This window comes from Metopolophium dirhodum, chromosome 1 (assembly GCF_019925205.1).
Source record: "Metopolophium dirhodum isolate CAU chromosome 1, ASM1992520v1, whole genome shotgun sequence".
NCBI classification, from domain to species: Eukaryota; Metazoa; Arthropoda; class Insecta; order Hemiptera; family Aphididae; genus Metopolophium; species Metopolophium dirhodum.
In genome coordinates this window covers 54,391,828-54,416,326 of record NC_083560.1, presented here as the reverse complement: position 1 = coordinate 54,416,326, position 24,499 = coordinate 54,391,828, and the positions used below count along the sequence as shown (strand labels likewise).

Sequence of the window (24,499 nt, the reverse complement as noted above, 5' to 3'; positions counted from 1 at the left end):
TTTTAATCAATGAAAATACACCATATGATAGAAAGATAAACCTCCCAAGAGCATAGATAATAATATAATATGATAAATAATAATAAGTATTCTTTCTATCATATCCACCAAAAATATCACTATCCCATAAATTGTCGATAAAGCTATAAACAATTAACAACCCCTAACCACATGTCATATATCTTTATATTATATTATTATCTATATGGTTTAAACATGATAATATTGGACGCATTGGCGTATATATAACTTAATATTATAACTCTGTTCAGAAATAATATTAAATATGCTTACTATCGTCATTGATTAATTATACATAATAAATAATAATATTATATTATATATATTTAATCAATGATATTACATTATTACTCTCGTATCGCAATTCAATATACTAACACTTAAAAAAAATTATTTTTATGTATAATATAATATCTACAAGTTATATAATATTAGTATTTTCAATAAAATAATATACAGTTAAAAAATTCATATTTGCTTAAAAAAATATAAATTTTAACAGCATAGGTATAAATATTTATTTGTATTAATTAAACTACTAAATTAATAAACATTATTCTTTAATTTTAAAATTACTATAAATATTAATGTATACAAGTAGTAATATAGTACCTATACTAAAATATATATAAATTTGCCCCGATTAATTTTCTTAAAAATACAGGTACAATGTGTTCAATGATAAACGCATATATATATAATATATACATATAGGTACATGAATAAACATGATTTCAGATTTATTGAAATTTTATCTCACTCTAAATCTGTCAATTTATAAAATATAAAAATTTATGTAATTCATATTAGGACTTAAAATGTGGTGTTACAATTCATATGTTTCTATATGACTATATAAATAATAACTTATAACTTGTGATAAATATTAATAAAATGACTAATGACTTATTAGCAACAATTAACGTCGATACTCGATAACGATCACTAATATTGGCAAAATACATTATATAGACATTATATAAAAAATATAATATCTTAATTTTAATTATTTACATATCTGTGTAAATTATTAAAACTAGTAAGAAATAAAAAAATTTGTTATTTTTCCTTAAAAAAAGAACTCGTTCATTTTCTTGTTCTTTTTTTTATAAAAAGGAATTCGTTCAGCGTGCCGTTCAAAGAAATTCTTCTAGGAATCCGTTCCTTTTGGAACTGGTTCCTTCCAAACACTGGGTATTTTCGTACATTAATCCGGGCATGATAGTAACTAAAGTAGTAAGGACTTCTAAAATATTTTAAGCATCGCTACATGTTTCATTATAAATTATAATATATTAATACATATAATATTTTTTTATCAAATAAATTTAATTAGATGGTTTGTCATCATTTTATATTACAACCACAATATTTATTATCAAATCGTTTATACATGCTTTATAATACGTAACATGACAACATGTAATAATAATAATATGTAATATAAATCGCATAATAATAATTGATTTTAACATTTGAATGACCTTAATGGGCTTAATGACGAATGATGAATCAGGAATCGGGATGCTGACTAGTGTTCGGTGTAACGTATGTTTATTATCTAAGCCTTAATGCAATATCATTGGTAGACGATATTCATCGCATAAAATACATACCCAAGCGGGCATGTAATTTCGTAGAGATAAAAAAAAAATATATTATGAAAAAAGTCCGATTGTTTTAATAAAAAACAATGTGTGTTTTAATCGCTCTAAATCTGTATACCGCACATTCACTTGCTAGATAGCTTTACTTTTTTATTACCTAATTATTTTTTCCAAAAATATAATTTAATGAAATTGGGGAAGAATCTAATAAGTCAAACACAATTGTATAGAATGCCGTCTTCGAGTTTTGTGTCAAAGATCAGATATCGATTAACGAACCAATCGAATACACCATAGTTGCTGTATAATTTACTGTAGTTGTTTCAACTACCTATCTACTTTAATTTACACAAATGTATTTTATTTATTACTGTTGAGGGTCTTTCAACAGTTTTGGGGGACTTGGGCAGTTGAGCTACCAAAGCCCGCTGCTATTATTTCATTACGGTGCATTAGGTGCTGGGCGCATTAACCGAACGAAACTATACAGTAGGTATACAATATTATAATGTTATTTAAATATTCTTTGTTCCCACCATCGTTGTTGCGCGCAAACGGTGCCAAATTGCTTCCACGCGACTTCTGCAACGCCGCGATAATGCACAAAATACGTACAACAACAATATTCTACTGCAGCGTAATATTTGATCAACATTAGGCCGCTTTGTTCGATTCGTCACGTCGCAATAACTCGAGCGTCGCGTAATATACATAATACCATATACCTACCACGGCGATACGACATATACGTATAGGTATTGTAAAAATATGTATATTGTGTATACGCCGTCGGGCACCTCCTCCCCGACGGGCCTGTCACACTGTCGTTTTCCACCGGTTCATGGTTGTACTTGTATGCGTGTACGATATATATTATAATATGTAGGTATATATATACCTTACCTACTGCGTAGTTTGCTGTGACGATAAATGATGATGATAATAATAATAATAACAATAATATATTGTACATTTATTATACCTCACTATACCTAAACGCAGGTATAAGCGTTATTACATTTCCTCGTTTATCCATTCCTCGGGCACGGTTCACGACGGGCGGTGGCGGGTTATGTTCGCCGCTCGCCCACCCACCACGATCGTCGATCCCCCGCCGACACCGCGACCGCGGCACTGATATCGTATAACAAACTGACGGCGGCGCGTCGTCGGGTGGGAACTGAGTAGAGCACTGCGCCGCCGCTACAACGTCGCTGTACTGCACCGCCATCCCACCTGCGAAACGCACACACACACACACACACACACACACACACACACACACACACAGAGCAACACTGCAGCGACCAGCGAGTGCAGCGGCGCGGCGTCGCCGTCATACGGTGTTTAACCTTTGTCGTCGTCGTCGCTGATTCAGTCGTCCACGTCCCGTTGCGCGCTCCGTTAGTGTCTCTCTGTCCCGCGCCACAGTCCATCGCGCTTCCAGTCGAATACGATCCAATTATTATTTTATTAAATTATTAATTATTCACAAAATCTAATAAATCGTCCTCCAATATGACCGTCATCACTATGCCGACGGCCGAGAAGAAGTCGGACAACGTGCCGCTGGTCACCAACATCGAGATCGACCCTTCTACCCAGGTAAGTCGCCGTCGTCGACAGATTTGCATTTGAGTTTTTTTTTTTCGCGTCGTTCCTCCATTCCGCAACCGGCCCACGGAACCGTGACTCAACTCTCAATATTATCCAATATGTTTTGCCCGTCTCTTCCGGGTTTTTGCGATTTGGTTTTATTGCGCCTACCCACCAATTATGCGTTATTCTTTCGTTTCACCGACGACACCGTCTGGCGTGTTATAAATATTATAACCATCGATACATTAATAATGAAATGCGAAACGTTGTATTATAATAATAATATGCCGATGGCTACAATGTCTATTATTAGTACCTACCTATTATTGTTGTTCTTATTATACCAATATCATCACGATTCACGATATATCACAAGCATTATTGTCGCGTTCGTGCAATCATCAACGGTAACAGCAAAATCGCGAGTTTGTGACGTAAATGTCACGTACACCTGACCCGATGGATTCGATAGCGCTCGTTTACCTTGTAAAGTTGTAAAACGAGCATTCGAGTTTCGATTATAATAATCGTCGTTGTTATTGTTGTTGTCGGGGCATTCTATAATTAGAATAACAGTGTTATTTCCACGAGATTTATTCGTGTTCCGAAACGATGTGAATTAGACGGTTATAACTTATAATACTTAAACATAATATTTATATTGTTTAAAAACATTATTGAATACGTCATCAATGTTCTGCGTTATTTAATTTTCGTTTAGTCATCGGCGTGTCTCTGTGTGACTTTTACAATAACATTCTTGTTATTAAAATATGCATAAATTATTGTTGTTTAGTCTCAATGTCATCCAATTCCTATCTTAATGTAAACGATAATATTATAATATGCTTGGCTGTGAATTTTTATGTTTATTTTTTTTTATTATATTATGTACTCGCTATCAATGCAGTGTTTTTGGGTTCAAGCCCAAACTATTACACACCTAACAAGTGGTAATCTATTAGCATTGTATTATGTTTTCATTAGAGAGTTCATTGTTTTCTGGCTATTCACAACGAATCTTTTGTTTTCTATTATGTTGTGCAACCAAAAAAATGTATTACTGGTGCGTTTGCAGACTTTGATCTATGATAAAGCTTTGACTCTTCCTTTAACATTGCAACATTACATAACGCTGTATACTTCTAAATATTATTAAATTTTCTGTATTTTGTACGGGTGTTGGGTACCAGCATATTTTTACGTTGGGGGATATTCCCCAAGTCTTACTTAATGCTAGATAGGTTTTTATACATTGTTAATTAAAATATGTGGGCATTTTTTTCATATTATTATTTGTGGACAATACTAGCACTTATTAATAAAAACCTTGAATTGATGTTAGCTTATCATAAAATATTTCTGTTATATTTTATTATTATATTTCTGCCTTTTACACATTTCCTAAACCTCGTAGGTAATTCATCATATTTTGTTATTACAATGATACATAAAATAGGTAACAACACCAGTTATATTGAATATGGGTATTAACTATTAATTTAGTTAATACCAAGCCCTAAGTGAAGGTCAAAGGAAATTCAATTATGTTTTCTATTATATCATTTATTTTTATATTGAAATTTTTTGAATTTAAATTGAATATTTATTTTTATGATGTTGAATTAACAATGAATGATCTACAAAACAAATATTTAATTATTATTTGTTGTATTTCAATAGTTCTCCAAGTACCTAGTTACCATTTACATTTTGGTTAAATAATAATTCCGATAATAACTTAATTAAAATGAGCCAAGTTTTACTCTTATTCTTTTTATAGAATTTTGCATAGTTAAAACAGATTTTATTTAACTCAAGTTATTTTTAGGTATATGAACTATTTGATTGAATAACATACAAAAAGAATAAAATACTAACCTAACATTATTGGATTTTTAAATTGTAATATTATTATCAGGTAGGTACCTAATACATATATTTTTCAAATGAAAATTTTTAAACAACGGCCTGTTTTATGTATTCTTTATACCAGTTGTTTTCAACCGGTGTGCTGTACATCCTTATGGTGTGCCACGAGCATTGGAACTGTTAAATATTTTTAAACCTGGAAGTGATCGAAAATCTTGCATGCTTAACTTTGATCAAGTATAGTTGCGAGTTGTGATTTCAAGAAAACATGAGATAATTACTACAGAGTGTGCATCTTTTTAGATTGTCTATTGAATATTCGGCTTGAAGTTTTATATCTGTGTACTGTGTTATTTACTGGTAGTGCATAAAGCTGGTCAGAACAATTGAATATGTAAGTGAGACTTAGTGATCTGTGACAGTTTTGTGAAAAATAAAATGTGCTGTATTTTCAAAAAACCACTGCCTTATATTGTCTGTGGATTATCTTATTAAATATATATGATTATAATTAATATTAGTTAAAAACTGAAACACAAGCACAGTTTGTAATACACCCTGTATTATACCACATATCTATTTAGAACAGGGTAAGAATTTACATATTTTGTGTATATTTTTTATTTACAATTTATGTAAGCACAGAATATTTTTTAGGAATTTAAATGTACCTAATTCAATTTTTAAAGATAGTTTATTACTAAATAAACTTATAATTTATAAAATGTATAGCATTAAATAGTCCCTAAAAATTCTTGCTTCTTTAAGTTATACATTTTTTGATAGTGGTTTGTTATGCCATCAAAATTTGATTTCCCTGACACTTTTGGTTTATTATTAGCCTCCATCTATAATAAAAATAATAATAGGTAGTAGTAGGTATATAAGTTAGAATAATTAATTTTGTATTAGGTAAATATTTACAAAAATGTAGGTTATAATAATAATATATTTTAAAAAAAGTAGATAAAATTGTATAATAAGAATAATAATTATGCAACTAAAATTAAGATGGGGCCAATATTTTACTATATCTTTCAAAATTAACTAATGGGTTTTTATAATTTAGCTTTGATCACTCCTGTACGTTTTTGTTGTCCCATTTGGCTGAACAACTTTTTGATTGTTTATTGTTTATCTTGGGGTTTATGAAATTGTATCTATTTAATTAACTAGATTATGTTAAAATTCATGTTGCGAATTTGCATACGATTTCCGGCTATCATAAAAATGTTGGTTTTAAAACAAACATGTTTGGTGTTTAATTATTTGATTATTAATTTTTATACAACCCTTATGATGTACCTACAGTAAATGTATGTTTTTCCCGAGATTCATCGAATTATTAGGTTACTTTTTCAATATATAAATTATTTTAAACTGGGGGGTTGATAAAATTATCCTACGCTGGTCAATAACAAACTAACAAACCAATATCATGTTTTTAAACATTATTGTTGGTCTATCGTTTTTTTAAAACTTCTAATAGCTAACAAAAATTAGTTGTTTAAAGTAACGATTATTAAAAAAAAATTAAACATTTTGATTTAGGTAAAAAAAAATAAAATAATTTACTTGTTCCTAGAATTTTTAAATAGAGTTAGTGTTATTATTATATACCTAGATATTAACATATTTGACCTATAAGCTTCATGTTTACAAATTTGAGGGTTCAGATGTTATAACAACTTGATATTTCTCTTTCAACGTTTCTTAAACAATTAGTAATACATATTGTAATTTATATTACAAAAAACTATTTATAGGTATTTTCTATTTTATAATTATCTAGGCACTTACTAACAATTTTTTGTTTTATTTGTAATGTCTAAAATTAAGTACTTAATTACATCTTATTTAAAAAAAATTACATACCTATATTCTTTTTTAGTAGTATAAGATATAGGTACCTATAGCTTATATTATATATCTAATTTGTTTTAAAATAATTGTTGGTTTTTTTTTTCAGGAAAAAGACGTGGAATCAGGAAATGGTGCACATAACCGCCCTGTCAGATCTAAATTTTTGGTGCTCAGAGTCATTAATGATCGTGTTTATTCTATGTGGGCATTAATTTATGTATTGCTGATGTCATTAGTAATTACATTTATGATGCTCTACGGGGAACATATTTATAGAGCTATTGGAAATGCATTTAACGACGAGGTAATATTTTGAATACAGTAAAAAAATAATTTAATACATTTTTTTTCTAAAATCTATTTTAGTAGGTATATTATAATTCTTCATCTATATCATATGTATTGTATGTTAGTACCTCTATGGTTCTATGAGATAATAGTACATTTGATACATATTTATTAATCCCAATTACTAAAAACTAATATTTTAATTAAAAAAATACATACATTTTACATTATTTCTTATAGCATGCTAGGTTCATATTATCTACTTACATATTATACAAATGTACGAAGTCCTTTATAACTTTAATATTTTAATCCTATTTGTAATATTATAATCTAGAGTGTTGATATACCTGATATAGTACATGCTGAAAAAACAACTAGTTAAAAGTAAAAACGATGGTAGTTAATAGGTAGGTAGGTATCTACAAATTAATAAAATAATCTGAAATAGATACAGTACTATACTGCTTTATTTTTAAATTTGTTTTTGTAGTGTAATAAATGGTTTTGTATGAATATTTTTTGTTTAAAAAGTTATATTCATACCTACTAGGTACTTATAAACATGAAATATTTTAACATTTGAATAATTGACTACATAAACAGTATTAAATATTAAGTTGGCAAACATTTTGCTATGGTTTATCTACTACAAACTTTTGTTAATTTACTTTTAAAATTTGTTACCAAGATATAAATTATAAATTATTTGATTACCACTTTTATATTTTATGTACCTAAATAATATGAATATAATAATACATGTAAAAAAAACAAACTGTATACACTGTTGACTGTACCTATGCGTAAATTTAATTATATTTATTTCTTTGTAAAACAAATTTCAATCTATAAATGGATAAATGAATATTCTGCTCTAAGTAACATAAGTATAATTTTTCATTAAAATTAATTGAAACCAGTAACTATGATTTTTGTAAGGGGGTTGTTAATATTATAAAAAATTATACAATATACATACAAAGTACAAACAATGCCTTGATTTTAATTTACAAAAATATTCCAAATACCCCCCTTGGATACGCCACTGATTGAAACCTTATATAGATTTTAATTTAATTATAAAAAAATATATCTAAAAAAAATTATTCAAATAAAGATGGGGAATTTTAATATTAGAAACAGTTGATTTATTTGAAGTACCTATATGTTACTATATTTTATTGAAACCAGTATTTTTATATTATTAAATTAATAATAAACCAAATGTTTTCAGTAAATTTCTTGCAATGCTCTTCAAATAACAGTAAGGTTTTTGAAATTTGAAAAACAAAAAAGTATGATTTTATCTTTAAACTTAATTTTAAACTTTTTAAGTTTTTGCACTACCCTAAAAAATAAAAAAAAAACAATTGATACTTAATTAAATTTTCAAATTATCATGTAGTAGGTATATAATTGTGAATAGTTTCCATTACATTATAAAAAAGAACATGTAAGAGAAAAATATTTCAATAATTCACTGTGTAATTTGTAATGTTTACACAGCTGGACAACAGTTGTTGGCCTATAGGCAATACGTAACATACTACTTAAACTATATGTTCGCATATTGATTTTTGAGTGGGAGTATGTAAGAATTATTTACAATTTTCAGTTAAATTGCTGACAATAAAGTTTTTGATGGAGTTATTGGTTGTTTTATATTTTTGACATTTATATAGTGATGTTAAGTTTTATAGTTTATATAGTTATATAAAAGCTATATTGAATTATTATTCAAAACAATTCAATTTTATACTTAAAACACACTTATTATCATATATATAACAATCATAAGTTATATTTGTTAATATTGTTATTTATTAGACTATTAGCAATTGGTCCTAGTTTATTAATATTTATCATTAATTTAGTTATTATTCATTCAAAATGTTGTTAATTTTCTGATTACTTTGTAAATTTTATTGAAGTTATTACTTATCTAAACATTAACGGATACCTTAATTCATTCTTCCTTTATTTTTATCATTGATAAATTAAAATGCACTTGCTTTTGAATGAGCAAAGTTATATAATTATGTAATTTGTAAAAATTTGAAAATAAAACTTATTTTAATTTTTATGTATCTACTATTTACCATTTGAAATCTGTACCTATAATATGATTAATTCTACTGTAGGTCTGTAGTTGTTTATTATACATTATACAAACTTTAATATATGCATAAACATAAGATACAAGGTAAACAAATTATAAAAATAATGAAAAAATACAAAAAATTAAAAAAAACTGTATTTGTACATCATTATTTATATGATCAAATTTGAATCTATAATTGCATAAAATTATACTTAAAAATGTAATAATAGTTTGATGCATACAATTTATAGTTGAAATATTTTTATCTACCTTAAAATCTCAAATCTAAATAAAAAGGTGTTACATCAGTGTTTGTTTCATTAGATAAAAAAAAATTGAAGTATATTTTTATATTTTATACACGCAAAGACATTTTCAAATGTAATATTTCCAGAAGAAATATAATCTAACCTACTGTATTACGAATAGGAAAATAAATTACTTTAATAGCTATATCATAAAATATACTTAGTAATATAGGCTGTCTCCGCTCATTATCATCTTTTGTTTACAATAATTTAATATCACTGAATTCAAATTTAACACATCTATTACAGTGACCCACTCGACACATACTGTACAGCAGAGCAGTACCTATTTGCCCACCCTTTTTTTTAAATGTTTATTTGTTAAGAATAAATTTGGTAATTCAGTGATTGCATATTATTGTATTAATAAGTATGGTATTTTTGTTTTATTATTTTTGGTATAGAACGATGCTTTCTATGGCACTGGCACTATTGCTTTAAATGATAAGTTATCTCTTCCTATTCAAGATATAAACAATGATTATGAAATGAGCCAATTAAAAAATGATTTGGAATTCAAGAAACTTGAGGTAAATAAAAATGTTTGATAGTTAGACCTTAGTCTTACTGCATCATACAAAAAAAAAAAAAATCATTATTTATACACCTAACAAATGAACTTTTTTTTTATATGTATTTTTATAACTTCCATACTTTACCTTTTTATAGATTTTTATTTGTATCAAAATGTTTTGTGATCATATTGTAATTGTATAAATGCATAAATACATATCCATGCACATAATATGCTTAATTTATAGTCCAATTAACTATGTAATTCAAATATTTTATTGAATATTATTGTTACATTATAGAATTTTGCTTTACGTATGGACAATTTGAACAACCGAATGGCGAGCCCCGAAGATGTCATTTCACAATTTAAAGAAGATTTTGAACTTGATCTTAAGGATGAAAGTTATGAAAAAATTCTTCCCATTCTACCACTTGCTAGCTCTGCTCGTTTTATTCATGATTTTAGTGCGGTAATTAAAAAAAAAAAATTTAAGTGTCTTAATATTTATTATTAATTAAATTTATTTCAGAATGTCACTGGTATTGTAGACATTGATGAAAAGCATTGTTTCATTATGCCATTGAACCGCAGTGCAGTATTGCCACCACAATCCTTGTACGATTTATTGTTTAAAATGTCAAGTGGTAAGTATTTATAAAAGGGTTTATAAACTAAAAGTCAATTACATTATTATAAGTGTTAAAATTGTTTTTGGTAGCTTTAGATTTTGACTATGGTCTTTAAGTGATAAGGTTACATATTTTTATAAAAAAAGTGCACATTTTTAACATTCTAGTATTTTGAGCTAAAATATTAATAATATTAATAGGTATACTATGATTGTTCTTATTTTATTGGAATTACCCAATACTTATTTGTATTCTGATTTCTGACACTAAGCTTATAAATTATAGTATATAAATATATTCTGTAGATTATAAGACTGGTCTTGTAATGGTTTTCTATATTTTATTCTATCTATGGTGTAGAGTTGTATATATTTTGTCTGTGTTATTGTTATTATCACATGTCCATAATATCACAGAACAATATAGAAGCGACACTCGATCAGCTGATATTCATACGGTATGAAGTATTGAACTTTAAAAGTTGTTCTGTATCCGTAATCTGATATAATGTTGGCAACGTGTATCACTCTTTGTTACAAAATTATATAAACTGAAATAATCCTTTGACCCCGGATGACGACAGTTTTAATTTATTCTAAATTTTTTTATGCATAGTATTGTCAGTTTTTGTATAATTTTTAATTTTGCTATGAAATAAATTAAATGTTATAATATTGTTATATTACATTTTTCAAATAAATTTTAATATTGATATAAAATATTTAATTGATAATGTATACCAAGCACCTCGAAAACCTTCTTCAAGGCTACAGTCACCCGATTTGGCCATAACACACAGTGTCTATGCCCTGATAATATTATTTTAGGTTGACTTAGGTTAGTGAATTCCTAGATATTTTCAGTTAAGAAAAAATTGTTGGTTTTGTTTAATTTTATCTTTTAGTTGCAAGCACATTTTTAATTTTATATATTAATGTTTAGTTGCGAGAGAATTTGTGGTTATATTTGGTTCTAAATTGTATAATAAAATATTATAATAGCTATTATATGTTTGATATGTGTTAGAAATGTCAATGTTGAATATATCGTACATTAATGGTGTTCCATTAGGCCATTAGGGTGATTGCAACAATGAACTATGTATCTTTAGTGTATGAATAATTTTATTTGTTGATAAGTACATTCTGATAATTAGTGCTTGTTTATTTATTTGTGTTGAAGTCTAGAATGGGAGTGTAATTAGTGTTTGTATTACAATATTCTGTTACTAGAGTCTAGTAACTAGACCATAATAATTATCAGCATTTGAGGGTATTGAATTAGTAATTAGGACTATTTATTATTATTTATTAACATTGTATTTGACTTTTGTGAATAGTATGGTGGTGATAAACAGGATAGGTATACAATGGATTTGAGTTCTGAAGTGTATGGTTAGTTCTGTAATAGGGTTTTTTTTATGGATTATTATTTTGTATTGATAGTATAAAGGTTGATGACTACATAAAATATTATAATTTGTTGACAATGTTACTTGTTTTAAAAAAAAAAAATATATAAACTCATTACATTTATTAAAACTTTGAATAAGAGCATTTAATTATATATGTATAATGCTGTTTAAAAGTATACATAGTGAATTTTAAATATTAACTTAATTAATTTAAGGCGTAAGATTCAAATTAATTAATTAAATTTTTCATTAACACTATAGTCATTGTTTTAAAGATACAAGATAATTTAATGTTTTAGTAAATTACTGATACTAATATATAATATACTTAACATTTTGTGATTTATAATATTAATATATATTATTAATAGGTTATTATGCCGTTGACACCAGTAATGTGATGCACAATATGCGTGTGGTCAAACCAGCTATTCAGGATCTCACAGAATATGGCATTTATATTGCTAAGGATTGTGCAGGTTTTCCAACTTATAAACTAGAAAAAATCGTTTCTGGAGGTGTGTAAAAAAAATCAAGTCATTGTAATACTTGTATGAAATTATTACGTTTTATTTTTATAATTAACAGCTGTTTTAACAATTTAATTTGCGCATGTGCATTAAATATGTTTCATGTTATTATTTAGTTATTTTATTTGATATGACAACTTGCATGAAACTAGCTTTTGGTTAGTGGAACATTTTATTACTGTATTTAAGCTTCAAAAATTAATTTATATTTTATATTATCTTATCATGTGATACAATTTGGATTTCCTATTTAAATAAATTATGATCATCTTATTTACTAGTTATTGTGATATGCATATGACCTTATAATCATTTACAATATAAACACAATACTTTGTTTGTACTATATACATTATAAACTACTTTGATTAATTGTTATGTACTAATTCAGTTCTTTTTATTATACTTCTACAAAAAGAAACAATTATAAGCCACTAATTTACCATTTTTTTTATAAATTAACTCACAAGGTATTATATACAAGCTCAACAATTTTAATCAAGAAGTCTGTTTTTATACGAATTTCGATTCACAATAAAATATATCATATTATTGGACCTTTCAATGTACCTAATTAATTTTCTTCCTATTTATATACAAACTTTTGTATGAGAATTTTAAACAATTTACTTCCCAAAATTTATTGAGTAATACATTTTTAGTTTCTAATCATACTACTATTTTATTTATTTAATCAATCAATCAAAAAAAACATTTTTGTTATTTATTTTTGATTAATTTTATGTCTTTAATTGCATAGTTAAAAATTATATTTTGATGAATTTGAATAATAAAACATTATTAAACAGTATATTTTTCCATTTGATTTAAGTTGTATTAACCGAATAAATGGTACAGGTACATATATTTTAAAGATTTTATATTTTATATTATACACAATTATGTTTTATATTAGGAGCATTCAATTTTTGTTGTAACACAAATATGAAAATAATCAATAGCCAATTGACAATTTTGTATATATATATATATATATATATAATAAATGCTTATTATAATATATTAATTATATTAATCATTGTATGTATAACATATAATATGATTTATGTTTTGCATTCGTATAACTTTGTTCATTTCACAATTAAATAATTTTAAATGTTAAAATATTATAGTATAATAAGATGTCATAAGATTAGTGTTGGTTTATTTTTTATTTACAATCTAATTAAAGTTTTAACCAATAAATTATAGTTAAAAATAATTAAAATGGGTAAAAGTGCAGTATAATATTATATTATGCCTTATTAATATTACATGGTAATAAAGATTTAGATTTGAGTTATCATTTACTCAACACAAGATACAAGTAACACAAAATATACAATTATTTTAAATTTGTATCACAAGTAGGTAACATTTTAATCACTTGCATCAATTTGTCAATATTTTATCAACAACAATGCAACGTAATATAATTATAAAATTATATTTTTATTGGTTAACAATTTATTTTACATTTTATCATACAAACAATTAAAAATATTTACAATGAATAAAAAAATAAAACACAAATAGACTAAAATAAAATGGCAATTTTTAAATAAGTTTTTCGATATTATCTTCACTGTCCTCCTCAATGCCAAAATCACTATCGTCAGTTTCAAACGAACGGCTCAAACAAACTGTCTCTTAGTATCTCCTTCTCATTATCTTGATCCTGGATTGTCTCAGCATGCTCCCTATTGGATACCAAATCCTATTTCCTCGTGAGGAGTCTTTCGAAGCCCACCGTTTTAAATTTTGAATTATTTTTTGTCACTTCGTCTTTTACTTGAGCCTATATAAGTTCAATGGGGTTATACTGACAATGGTTCGGTGGCAGTCGTTCTACTTCATGACTCATTGAATTTGCTATTACATCTAGTTCGTACCTACCTTTTAAATGACGTTTTTAACAACTTTACACATTCGCGTAGTTGGGCTAGAGTTTCCAATGGTGAAAAAATTAATATTTTGATTTTTCAGCCATCTTTGCACTTCAGTTTTTTGATCATTGCATTTTGGAAAATTGGTTACCAACATAGAATTTTAGGGTGCATTATCCATAACAATTATGTACGGTTTGAGAAGTAGTTTTAGCATATCTATAAACCATGTTTTAAACACATCTGAATTAATTGGCGAATTGTAGTCACTAGAATTTCCAGCTTTATATTTAAAAACTAATTTTGATCCCTCTATGAATCCGAAACGCGATGATCCAACGTGAGTAATTATTAGGCGACTTTCTTTGCTGGTTGGTATTTTAAATCCCTCCGTTTCTTCATTATTCTGCCAAATATAAAACCTTGAATGATTTTGGTTTACACAAGTTTCATACAGGTAAACCACAGGTCGGGTATCCTCATTCTACCTGAGTGTACACTGTACACATTATATGTAAAAATTTGCATCGTAAAGCGATTATTGATTCACTCCATAAGAATTTTGCGGCTAATGGCCATTATTGCACTTCTTAAAAGTACATTTTAAGTTCTTTAACAAAGTTCTTACTGACTGCACGCATTCTTGAAAAAGTGGTAATTTTTTTTCAATTTCGCTTAATATTAAATTTTTTTTGTAAAACTCGTGTACGATCAGTCGAACCACATCAGCATCAAAATCGTCCACCTTCCAGCATTTTTTTGCACGTTTGTAAAATTTACTAGGTGATTTAAATTGCACTTCTTCATCACTATCCACTGAAGAATTTTTCCCTTCTATACATAATCATAATATGTGAAACACCAAAGCCTGAGTAACAATTTTTTGTGAGCTTTTTAAAAAATCTGAATTCAAATATTCTTTTCCTGAACACATTTTAATCAAACTATTTTAAATAATTTTTTGTTCTAACTGTATATCACGATATTTTTAAGTCTTAAGACAAACGTTCTGAGGTCTGAGATATTCAACAGGTTTAAACGACTATAACACGGCACGTACCAAATAAATGTTTACGAAGCAGTGTGTAAAAAATTGATCAGACCAGGAAAAAAATGTACTACTTTTCGTTACCGCGACTATAGTAACACAATCAACATGGTAAAGCATTACCAAATTCATTATTCAATAGGTTGACAGATTTCACTTATTAATTGTTAAAATCTCATTGAACTTATTGAATCTGCACTTCACTATGAATTATTAGATGACTATTTTCACCATTAGGTTTGTCAATATTTATCATAAAAACTAGGATTTAGTATAATAATAGACAATATTATATACATATATTCGTTAGATTTTAAATCTATACAATATTATACAACAGTTTTGCATATAATTATATTCTGGTAACCTCTATTGGTTATATTTCGTTAGACATTGTATTCGTATAATATATAATAGAACTCATGATATAATTAACTAGATGCACACATCGTGATACGCATCCTCTTCACCTGCCGACTGTCACTTTGACAAAAAATGGAGCTGGTCTTTCGCCGTTTTTAAATTTTTCATTATGATAATATTATCTAAACCAATGAAAAGTGGCGAAAGACCGTCGCCATCTTTGCGCAACTTAATACAAAAATCGGTTCGTTGCCATCATACCTAGTTTATTATACCAAGATAGAACTTATATTCATGAAGGCGACGTGGACATTCAAGAAGAGTGCAACTTGTAAGTATCTTAAGTACCTAATTATGTTTGTACACGAATTACCATGTTAGAAATTCTTTTGAGAAGTACGTTGTGTTTGGCTCTTGAAATGACAGACACACATGAGCTTGCCCCAATATTTTACCCTGTAAAAGAACCATGTTTTCAACGTTTATGTTATGGATTTTACATTTATGAATATCAGTAGTTCGTGATTGACAATATGGTGGCATAATTAAAATGCAGACAATTTAGGAAACTTATTTGCCTGATGAGTTATTTAAATGTTCTTTTCTTTATTATTTTTGTCGACTCAATCAGTATGAGGATCACAACTTCAAAATTCCTTCTCTTTGCCTATAATATTATGAAAACCTATTAAATAATTGATGATACAAATAGTCATTGTGTGCTCCAATCAGAACTGAATATATTGTTTGTATGAATATGACAATACATACTAACCCTTGTAACTGCAAATATATTTTATCCTGAAATCTTGAATTTAAGTAAATTATATGTTATGAACTTTTATATTTCCTATACTCCACAAATACTGACTGTACATTTTTGTATTTAAGCATTATGCTGTTCTTGTTCTAAATATCAATTGTGTTTTTTTACAGTATTTACCATATAAGTTAATTATTAACAACTGTTATCTTGTTTTTATAATACCCTTGAAAATTGCTGTTTTTAAATTACGTACCTACCTGGCTACCTACTTTGTTTGTGTCATAAATATCCGAATTAAATTCAATTAGAATAAACAATTGTTGCTACTTACTACATTGTAAATTATGCCAGTGGTTAAATTAGCCCAGATGTAATGGTAGAATGTACCTATGAATTAAGAGGATGTCAGCGCACTATTTGTTTTCTCTCTTTGACCCACGGGCAACATAGACAAAACGCATTTGCGCAGAATCGTTTTTTCTATGTTTTCAAGTAATCTTAGAGTAAAATCACCCATTACAGAAAAGATAGAGAATAATATTTTTGAGGGAATGTCATATCGATTTTAGATTGTATTGTTATTTGACTTTGTATTTGAGTTTCAAAATAAACAAAAAAATGTTGTAAATTTAAATGATGTTTAAATTGTTTTGAAACAATATTTAGAGAAATTGATATGACATTCCCTCAAAAATATTATTCTCTATCTTTTTTGTAATGTGTGATTTTACCCTAAGATTACTTAAAAACATAGAAAAACGATTCTGCGCAAATGCGTTTTGTCTATGTTGCGCGTGGGCCAGAGAGAGAAAACCAATAGTGCGCTGACATCCTCTTAAGTTATGAATTAAATTCAATATTTAGGTAAATCAATCGTTAACATTTTTTTACTATTTTAAAGCTAGATAAATATTACTAAATAATAATAAAAAATGCCCAAATTATTTATTTATTTTAAATACAACCAGAAAAGGACCACGTACTTAAAATATTTGGAAAACTTGATGCACCATCCCCCTTTTCTCAAGTGAGCCAGAGTCCCTTCACTCTATACTTAATACACTTTGCATTTCCATACCATGAACTAGGCGTAGTAACCATAAGCCGGCAACCATGCAATCTACAGTATGGTGTGACTTGAAAATGAACACCCTCTAGCATAACTGTGTAAATATTTTTGTTTTTCAGATAAACTCTTTGATACTTGTTCTTTTGTATAAATTCTTGTAACTCTTAGGCCTCGGTGTTTTATGTAGAAATAAATTAACTAACATATACCTACACTCCGTTTACACTTCTTTACGACTCTTGAGTGTGTTTGGTTAAGATTTTGAAAGTAATTTTCATTGTTCTAGCATTACAAATATCTCGATCGTAATCCTTCGAAAAAGTTCGTTTTTATAAAGTGTTTTTCGTCCAATACCAATTTCGAAGGGTTTATTTAGCATTACTTCTCAGAAATGCGGACTCTGAAGTATTGCACGCTACGGGCTATTGTTGGTATTTGAGTACTTACCGAGGTAGTTAAATCATGTTTTTCTATTAAGCTTATCGGACAAACACTTAAAATATAGTTAGTTCGGTAGACGTAATTAGGTACATTGGTTATATAATACTTATACCATGACGTATACGCACAGTTATCTGAAGCGCTTTCTGAAATGCATGAATTTACTTTTAAGTGCACTTATACTTACCTAGTTTTCTTTGTAAATACAATGGCGAAGGAAATCAATATAAAAGGAAATCTTATAACCACGCAACTACAATTTACTGTATCATATAACGTCACAACGTATCATCTGGTATTGGGTAATATTACTAATATTATTAAGAGGACGCCACATATGTGTTGTCTCCGTCTTACAAAACAGAGCAATAACGTTTTGCGCCGGAAAGAACCGAGAAGGCTTTTTTTGATATCACTTATAGGAAAAGATATGTTCTTATCGTTTCAAAATCCATTATTGTTTGTATTTTTCAAACTTGAATGCTTAACTTTTTTTGTAGCACCGATATCGAAAATATAAAATCGATATTGCACAGCCAAAGTTTTCCTTTTTATGTGATAACAATTTCGTTTCTTAGTTATGACTGTAGCCTTCTCGGTTCTTATTTCCGCGCAAAACAGTATTTTGCCATTTCCTACATTAGTAAGACGGAGACAAGACACGCGGGTGTGGCGTCCTCTCGTAACACTGGCATTTGTTGTCTCCGTCTTACAAGTACGTAACATTAAACGTAAATTTACGCTCAGCAGATCACTTGTAGCATCGTTAGTTTAAAAATTAGAGTGAATCGACGGCCTATTATGAAACTTGATGGAAAGAACATTAAATGTGTTTGTACGATAGTTGCGATATTAAATGAGTTACGAGCATTTTTAATATACACTGCATTGTAATATAATGTATGCAAAACTCGCTAAAAATCGAACTATCGTAAAAAACTCACACACAAACACTGATAATGTTCACTCTAATTTTTAAACTAACGAAGCTGCATGTAATCCTACTTATTAGGTATAGTATTATATTTTATACTACCTATCGTCATTTAGACTCTGTGCCGATTGTTTCTAATCTGCACACTGTTTGCCAGTGGTATGGGTAGGCAATATAGTGTGTTATATATTTTGAACGTATCTGTTTTCAGTATTCAAACGGAGTGTTTCGACCCACTCGAAAACTTTCTCGGCGTTTTCGGGACAGATGGACACATTCCGCTTAGTCAACTATCAAGACATCGATTTGCAGTAAAATAATAATATTATGATCTCCCGTCTTTATATTTGATAATATAATAATATAGGTTACACACATACACACACATATATTTATGAATAATATACCTATAATATTATCTATTTACGATTTTGTTTAATATTTTATTTTAAAAGTTTTATAATATTATATTCACTCATTACACTTTTCTAGTAGGCACTTAGTGCTTTATAATAATATAAGTACCTATACCTACCTAATCGTACCCAATAAATCCGTATATCCATATATATAGGTGGGGTATACCATATGTGATATATGCTATAATAATATATATATATATATTATAGATTGAAATTTATCATATATTGTTATAAGCTGTTAAATGGTTCTAAAATGTCGATTAAGTTGTTCTCCGTTTAAAGAAATCAAACGTTATTTTGTGGATTATTTTATTTTTGAAAGTTATATGCGAGTACCCATGTGTTGCCAAAAGTCCATTAAATTATAATATTTAAGCTCGAATTATATACATCAATGATCAAATTATTAAACGGCGATTTTTTAATAATAGATCGAGTATAAATTATTATTTTATTGTAATAATTGTGTAAGGTATAATAATATTATTATAAACGTTAATATTAGCGATAATATTAGCAATACCTACTATAATAATATATACTTGCGTCTGTAGTTGAATGATGTAAAATAGCATCATTTTTGGTATCAGAGTATTTGAATTATTATACAATATACATTATACATAATATGTCTATATTTATACACTTTATAGAATCTAATAAAACAATAAAAAATATAGTGTGTGTTATCTTATTTTTAATTCAATATACCTAAACAGCAAGTAAGTACCCATCTAACTAAATATTGATTTTCAATGAACAAAAATAATCATGTGTTTGCAAGCACTTTTAATTTAAGTTGTACAATATATATATACATACGAGTATACGACATACCTATACTACATAATACAATTTGTATAACAATAAAATTACACGATAATACTTTAATATATATAGGTTAATTGTTATTATAGGTACAATACCGCCAAATACTCAAATGTTAAAACTTTAAATTAGTATGTACCTATAATAAGTAATAACTTATAAGTATTCTACATCACGTCAAATTATAAATTATATTATTCGCATTCTCTAATCATGTTTTAATGTTTAAGAGGTGGTAGTTTTTGTAGGCATAATAGGTATAGGTACTAAAGTACCTACCTAATTTTGCAACTAGCAGTAAATACGATATCACGACATTTATAATTTCAATAATGATTAACTACATCGATTACATTTGCATCTAATCGAATTAATATTTTAACTAAGACAGTTTTATAGTAGAAAAATTGTTTCAATTTTCTACTTCAATAACTTAACCTGGTGAACAGTAAATCAATAAAGTTGGTAGGTACTCAGAGAGCCAGAGAGGTCAAAAGTAAAAATGTCAAATAGTTTTCTTAATAATTGGGGAAAATAAAAAATACAATTAGGAAAATTGAGAATATTTTGGCAATACTAGTCAGTGGCGTCATTTCAGTTTTCAATAAAGTGGGGCAAAAGTTTTGAATGGGTAAAAAAAACGGATCACTTCGCTCGCATATTATCTACTTACATTTGTTATGGTATCCTTTTTATTAACTAGGTAAAAACGTTTTTAAATTTAAGGTTCCAAATATTATATAAAAACAATTGTATACCTATATCAATTAAAAGTCTACAAACTATTTTGGCAATATTTATTGATAAACAAAACTATAAGTAGCTTATTAAAGGATATCATCTTTTTTTTTATTTTTGAAAATATATCAACTGGCATCATCTATAAATCAATTATACCTGGTTCATATATCTTTATTCATATATTCGTATATTCACGTAAACGATGTATTTACAAATGAATATTATTTTAAATTATAATATATTTTTTTGTTTATTGCTTGCTTACTAGTTCAAGTTTTGTCTGTTTATTAAACATATCAGAAATTTTTTTCGATTTTTGAGCAGTTTGAGGTAATTTTTTGTTTTTAGCCGCACCACCCATTTATTTTTTTTAAGTCATATTTTGCTCAAATTAAAAGATTAATGTAAACACGCGTCGGGGAAAAAATTAATTTTAATTTAGGTAGAATAAGGTATTCAACAAAATTAACACAATACACAGAATAGTTGAATCATACACGACTGTCGCAAGTTAACTGAAGTCCGTGATCAATGATAATTTATAAAAGTGTCAATAGGTTTTCGTTTTTAGAATTTGTATTAATTTTAGATTTTAGAATTTAAACTATACGAGATTATGATACTAACAGTTCATTTTCCTTCACAAGACACACTCATACAAACAAACATACATAAATACGTACCCATACATACAATCTGTACGTCGCCGAATACGTCTAAATATAAATATATTCCAACTATCAATTAGTAAAAATGTATCATTGTGGCAATAATTTATTAGTACATACTAAAATATTTTCTGAAAATATTACAAAATAGGCATGTTGCGCCGCTGCCGATCCTACGAGATACGTGGGGGCAGGAGCGGGAAGGGTTACCCTAAAATAGTGGTACTACAATTTGCAAGACGAAAACACTTGTATTTCTTACAAAGGCTTATAGTATAATAATTAGTTATTTAATGGTGGGCGCCCAGATCTGAATCCTTATACGTACTAGCGAATCTACATATTAATACAAACAATAATAATAATTGGCCCACGAACAGGTGTAGACATTATAATTTACACAAACAAAAATGACCTGACCCTGCGACACCTAAACACTTCGACGACTATGGTTAGCTTGATTGACGGCGGCTCCTCCAGTAGGACCTCCCTGGAACGGCGACAGCGGACAGACCCCCACACAGTCACACACCTCCAAACGGGAACGAGCGCGATGTTCTGTTCAGCCGTCAGACACGTGCACGAACAATACTACGATCACAAAGCTTACTGATATATTTGGCGCATTTTGCCAGCTTGTCACACAAACGTGAACAAGCCTTAACACTCGTGCTCACACGAGGTTTGCCAGCGATAACGCTCGTTGCGCTCACATTAACAGCTGGAACACGACGACTATAATATAAGCGGCGGCACACAATAAAATGCCGACCAAAACCACAAGGGGTTTTAATGCGGCCAAACAGACGGCACGCTAAGTGACGCGAGTACAACCACGGCTCAAGGCGGCGAGCGAACGCAACGCTGCGTCAGGCTCGACCGCCGGGCAAAAGACAAGTATTATGGGAGGGCTATAATAGTGCGGAAAATATATGCCCGAACTGTACTACCGCGGAACGTATTCATACGGACCGTATATCGCCGGAATCTAAAAACCAAAAACTGTATTCACACGGAACGTATATCCCAAGAACATATTTATCCGGAACGTATAGTTCCGGAAAGTATTTATACGGACCGTATATGATCGGAATCTAAAAACCTAAAACCGTATTTGCCCGGAACGTATATTTCCGGAATATTTTAATTCCGAAACGTATTCATCCGGACCGTATTGTTTCGGAAAATATTTATCCGGAGCGTATACGCCCGGATTGTAAAAAACTAAAACCGTATATTTCCGGAATATTTTAATTCCGAAACGTATTCATCTGGACCGTATTGTTTCGGAAAATATTTATCCGGAGCGTATACGCCCGGATTGTAAAAAACTAAAACCGTATATTTCCGGAATATTTTAATTCCGAAACGTATTCATCCAGACCGTATAATCCCGGAATATACTCGTCCGGAACGTACAATTCCAGAATTCGTCTTCGTGTTAATATGTCCGAAGGGTCTCGACCTCCCCAGAAAAAAATTTAAAAAGTCATTAATAACTTGGTACCGAGAAAGAGAATATTAATTTTATATTATGGGTTTTTACTTTGGTTTAACTTTTGGTTATTTTTGTCGCGTCGTCGCCGTCCGACGACGACAATTACGACGAAAACGAGTCCGACGACGATAACGACGTAACATAATAATATATGATTATATTAGTAGGTACGCCGACTGTTATTGACATTATAGCACGGTATAGAAGATAACCGGGAATGTCCGGGATTATAGTAGGCATTCTGCTTAATTCGCTACATGAACACCGAAACACTTAACAAGACAGTAAGGACGTAAGGTAATTGCTAATTTATAATTTCAAATTTAATTTACAAATATTATTGTTTGATGTAACGTGTAAAATAAAAATATTAAAATGATAATATTATTATGTATACACTAGGTACCTATACATAATATTAATGTATTTTATATATTATTCTAAATAAATCACAATTATGACTTCTAAAAAGAAACCCAATATTCAGTCTTTTTTCAAACCTCAAAAAGTTGACAATATACAAAATAACACAGATTCAGTAGTTTCAGCATCAGACACTGATATCCCTACGTCGTCCACGTCCCATATAAATAGACACGATATTTTCAATTACGTCAAAAGAGTATTGACTCAAAATGAAATACATGATATACTAAATGCAATTTGGATTCCCGATGTAAATTATAATTTTCCTGTGAAAATATTTTTTGTTGGAAAAGATAAAACTGCTAGGCAGTTGAAGTATAATTTATAGGGTACACATATTACTGGCAAAACATAAAGGGGGGGACTGACAGAGAGTGATGTTTATGTATTAAATTGAGTGTACTCTTTAATGTTGTATTGGAAACTCTACAACATACTTAAGTTAAAACTATCCTTGGATACATTTCAGTTAAATCTCGTAATTTTTGGATTAAAATACGTCTCAATTCTGAGTTTTGTAATTTAATTATTGTTACGTAAAAAAATCAGATTTATGCTAATTCCCTTTAAAAGTTTTAAAATTCATCCCTGCATATATGATTTGCCTATATGGAAAAACATCGTATCTTAGACTATTAATCGATAAAACTAAAAAAC

At 28.5% G+C, this 24,499-nt stretch overlaps 1 protein-coding gene across 2 annotated transcripts; it reads left to right on the top strand.

Moving 5' to 3' along the window:
* The first annotated feature begins 2,944 nt into the window (after positions 1-2,944).
* LOC132933898 (integral membrane protein 2B-like) lies at positions 2,945-20,360 on the top strand. Of its 2 annotated transcripts, XM_061000173.1 has the most exons (7): positions 2,945-3,233; positions 7,069-7,266; positions 10,067-10,192; positions 10,478-10,648; positions 10,709-10,823; positions 12,594-12,740; positions 19,471-20,360. In XM_061000173.1, exons 1-7 carry the CDS (start codon positions 3,147-3,149, stop codon positions 19,572-19,574), a joined length of 948 nt encoding a protein of 315 aa, XP_060856156.1. In that variant the 5' UTR covers positions 2,945-3,146; the 3' UTR covers positions 19,575-20,360. The 2 variants fall into 2 exon arrangements, with proteins under 2 accessions (XP_060856156.1, XP_060856157.1); XM_061000174.1 differs by lacking the exon at positions 10,067-10,192.
* The last annotated feature ends 4,139 nt before the right edge of the window (positions 20,361-24,499 follow it).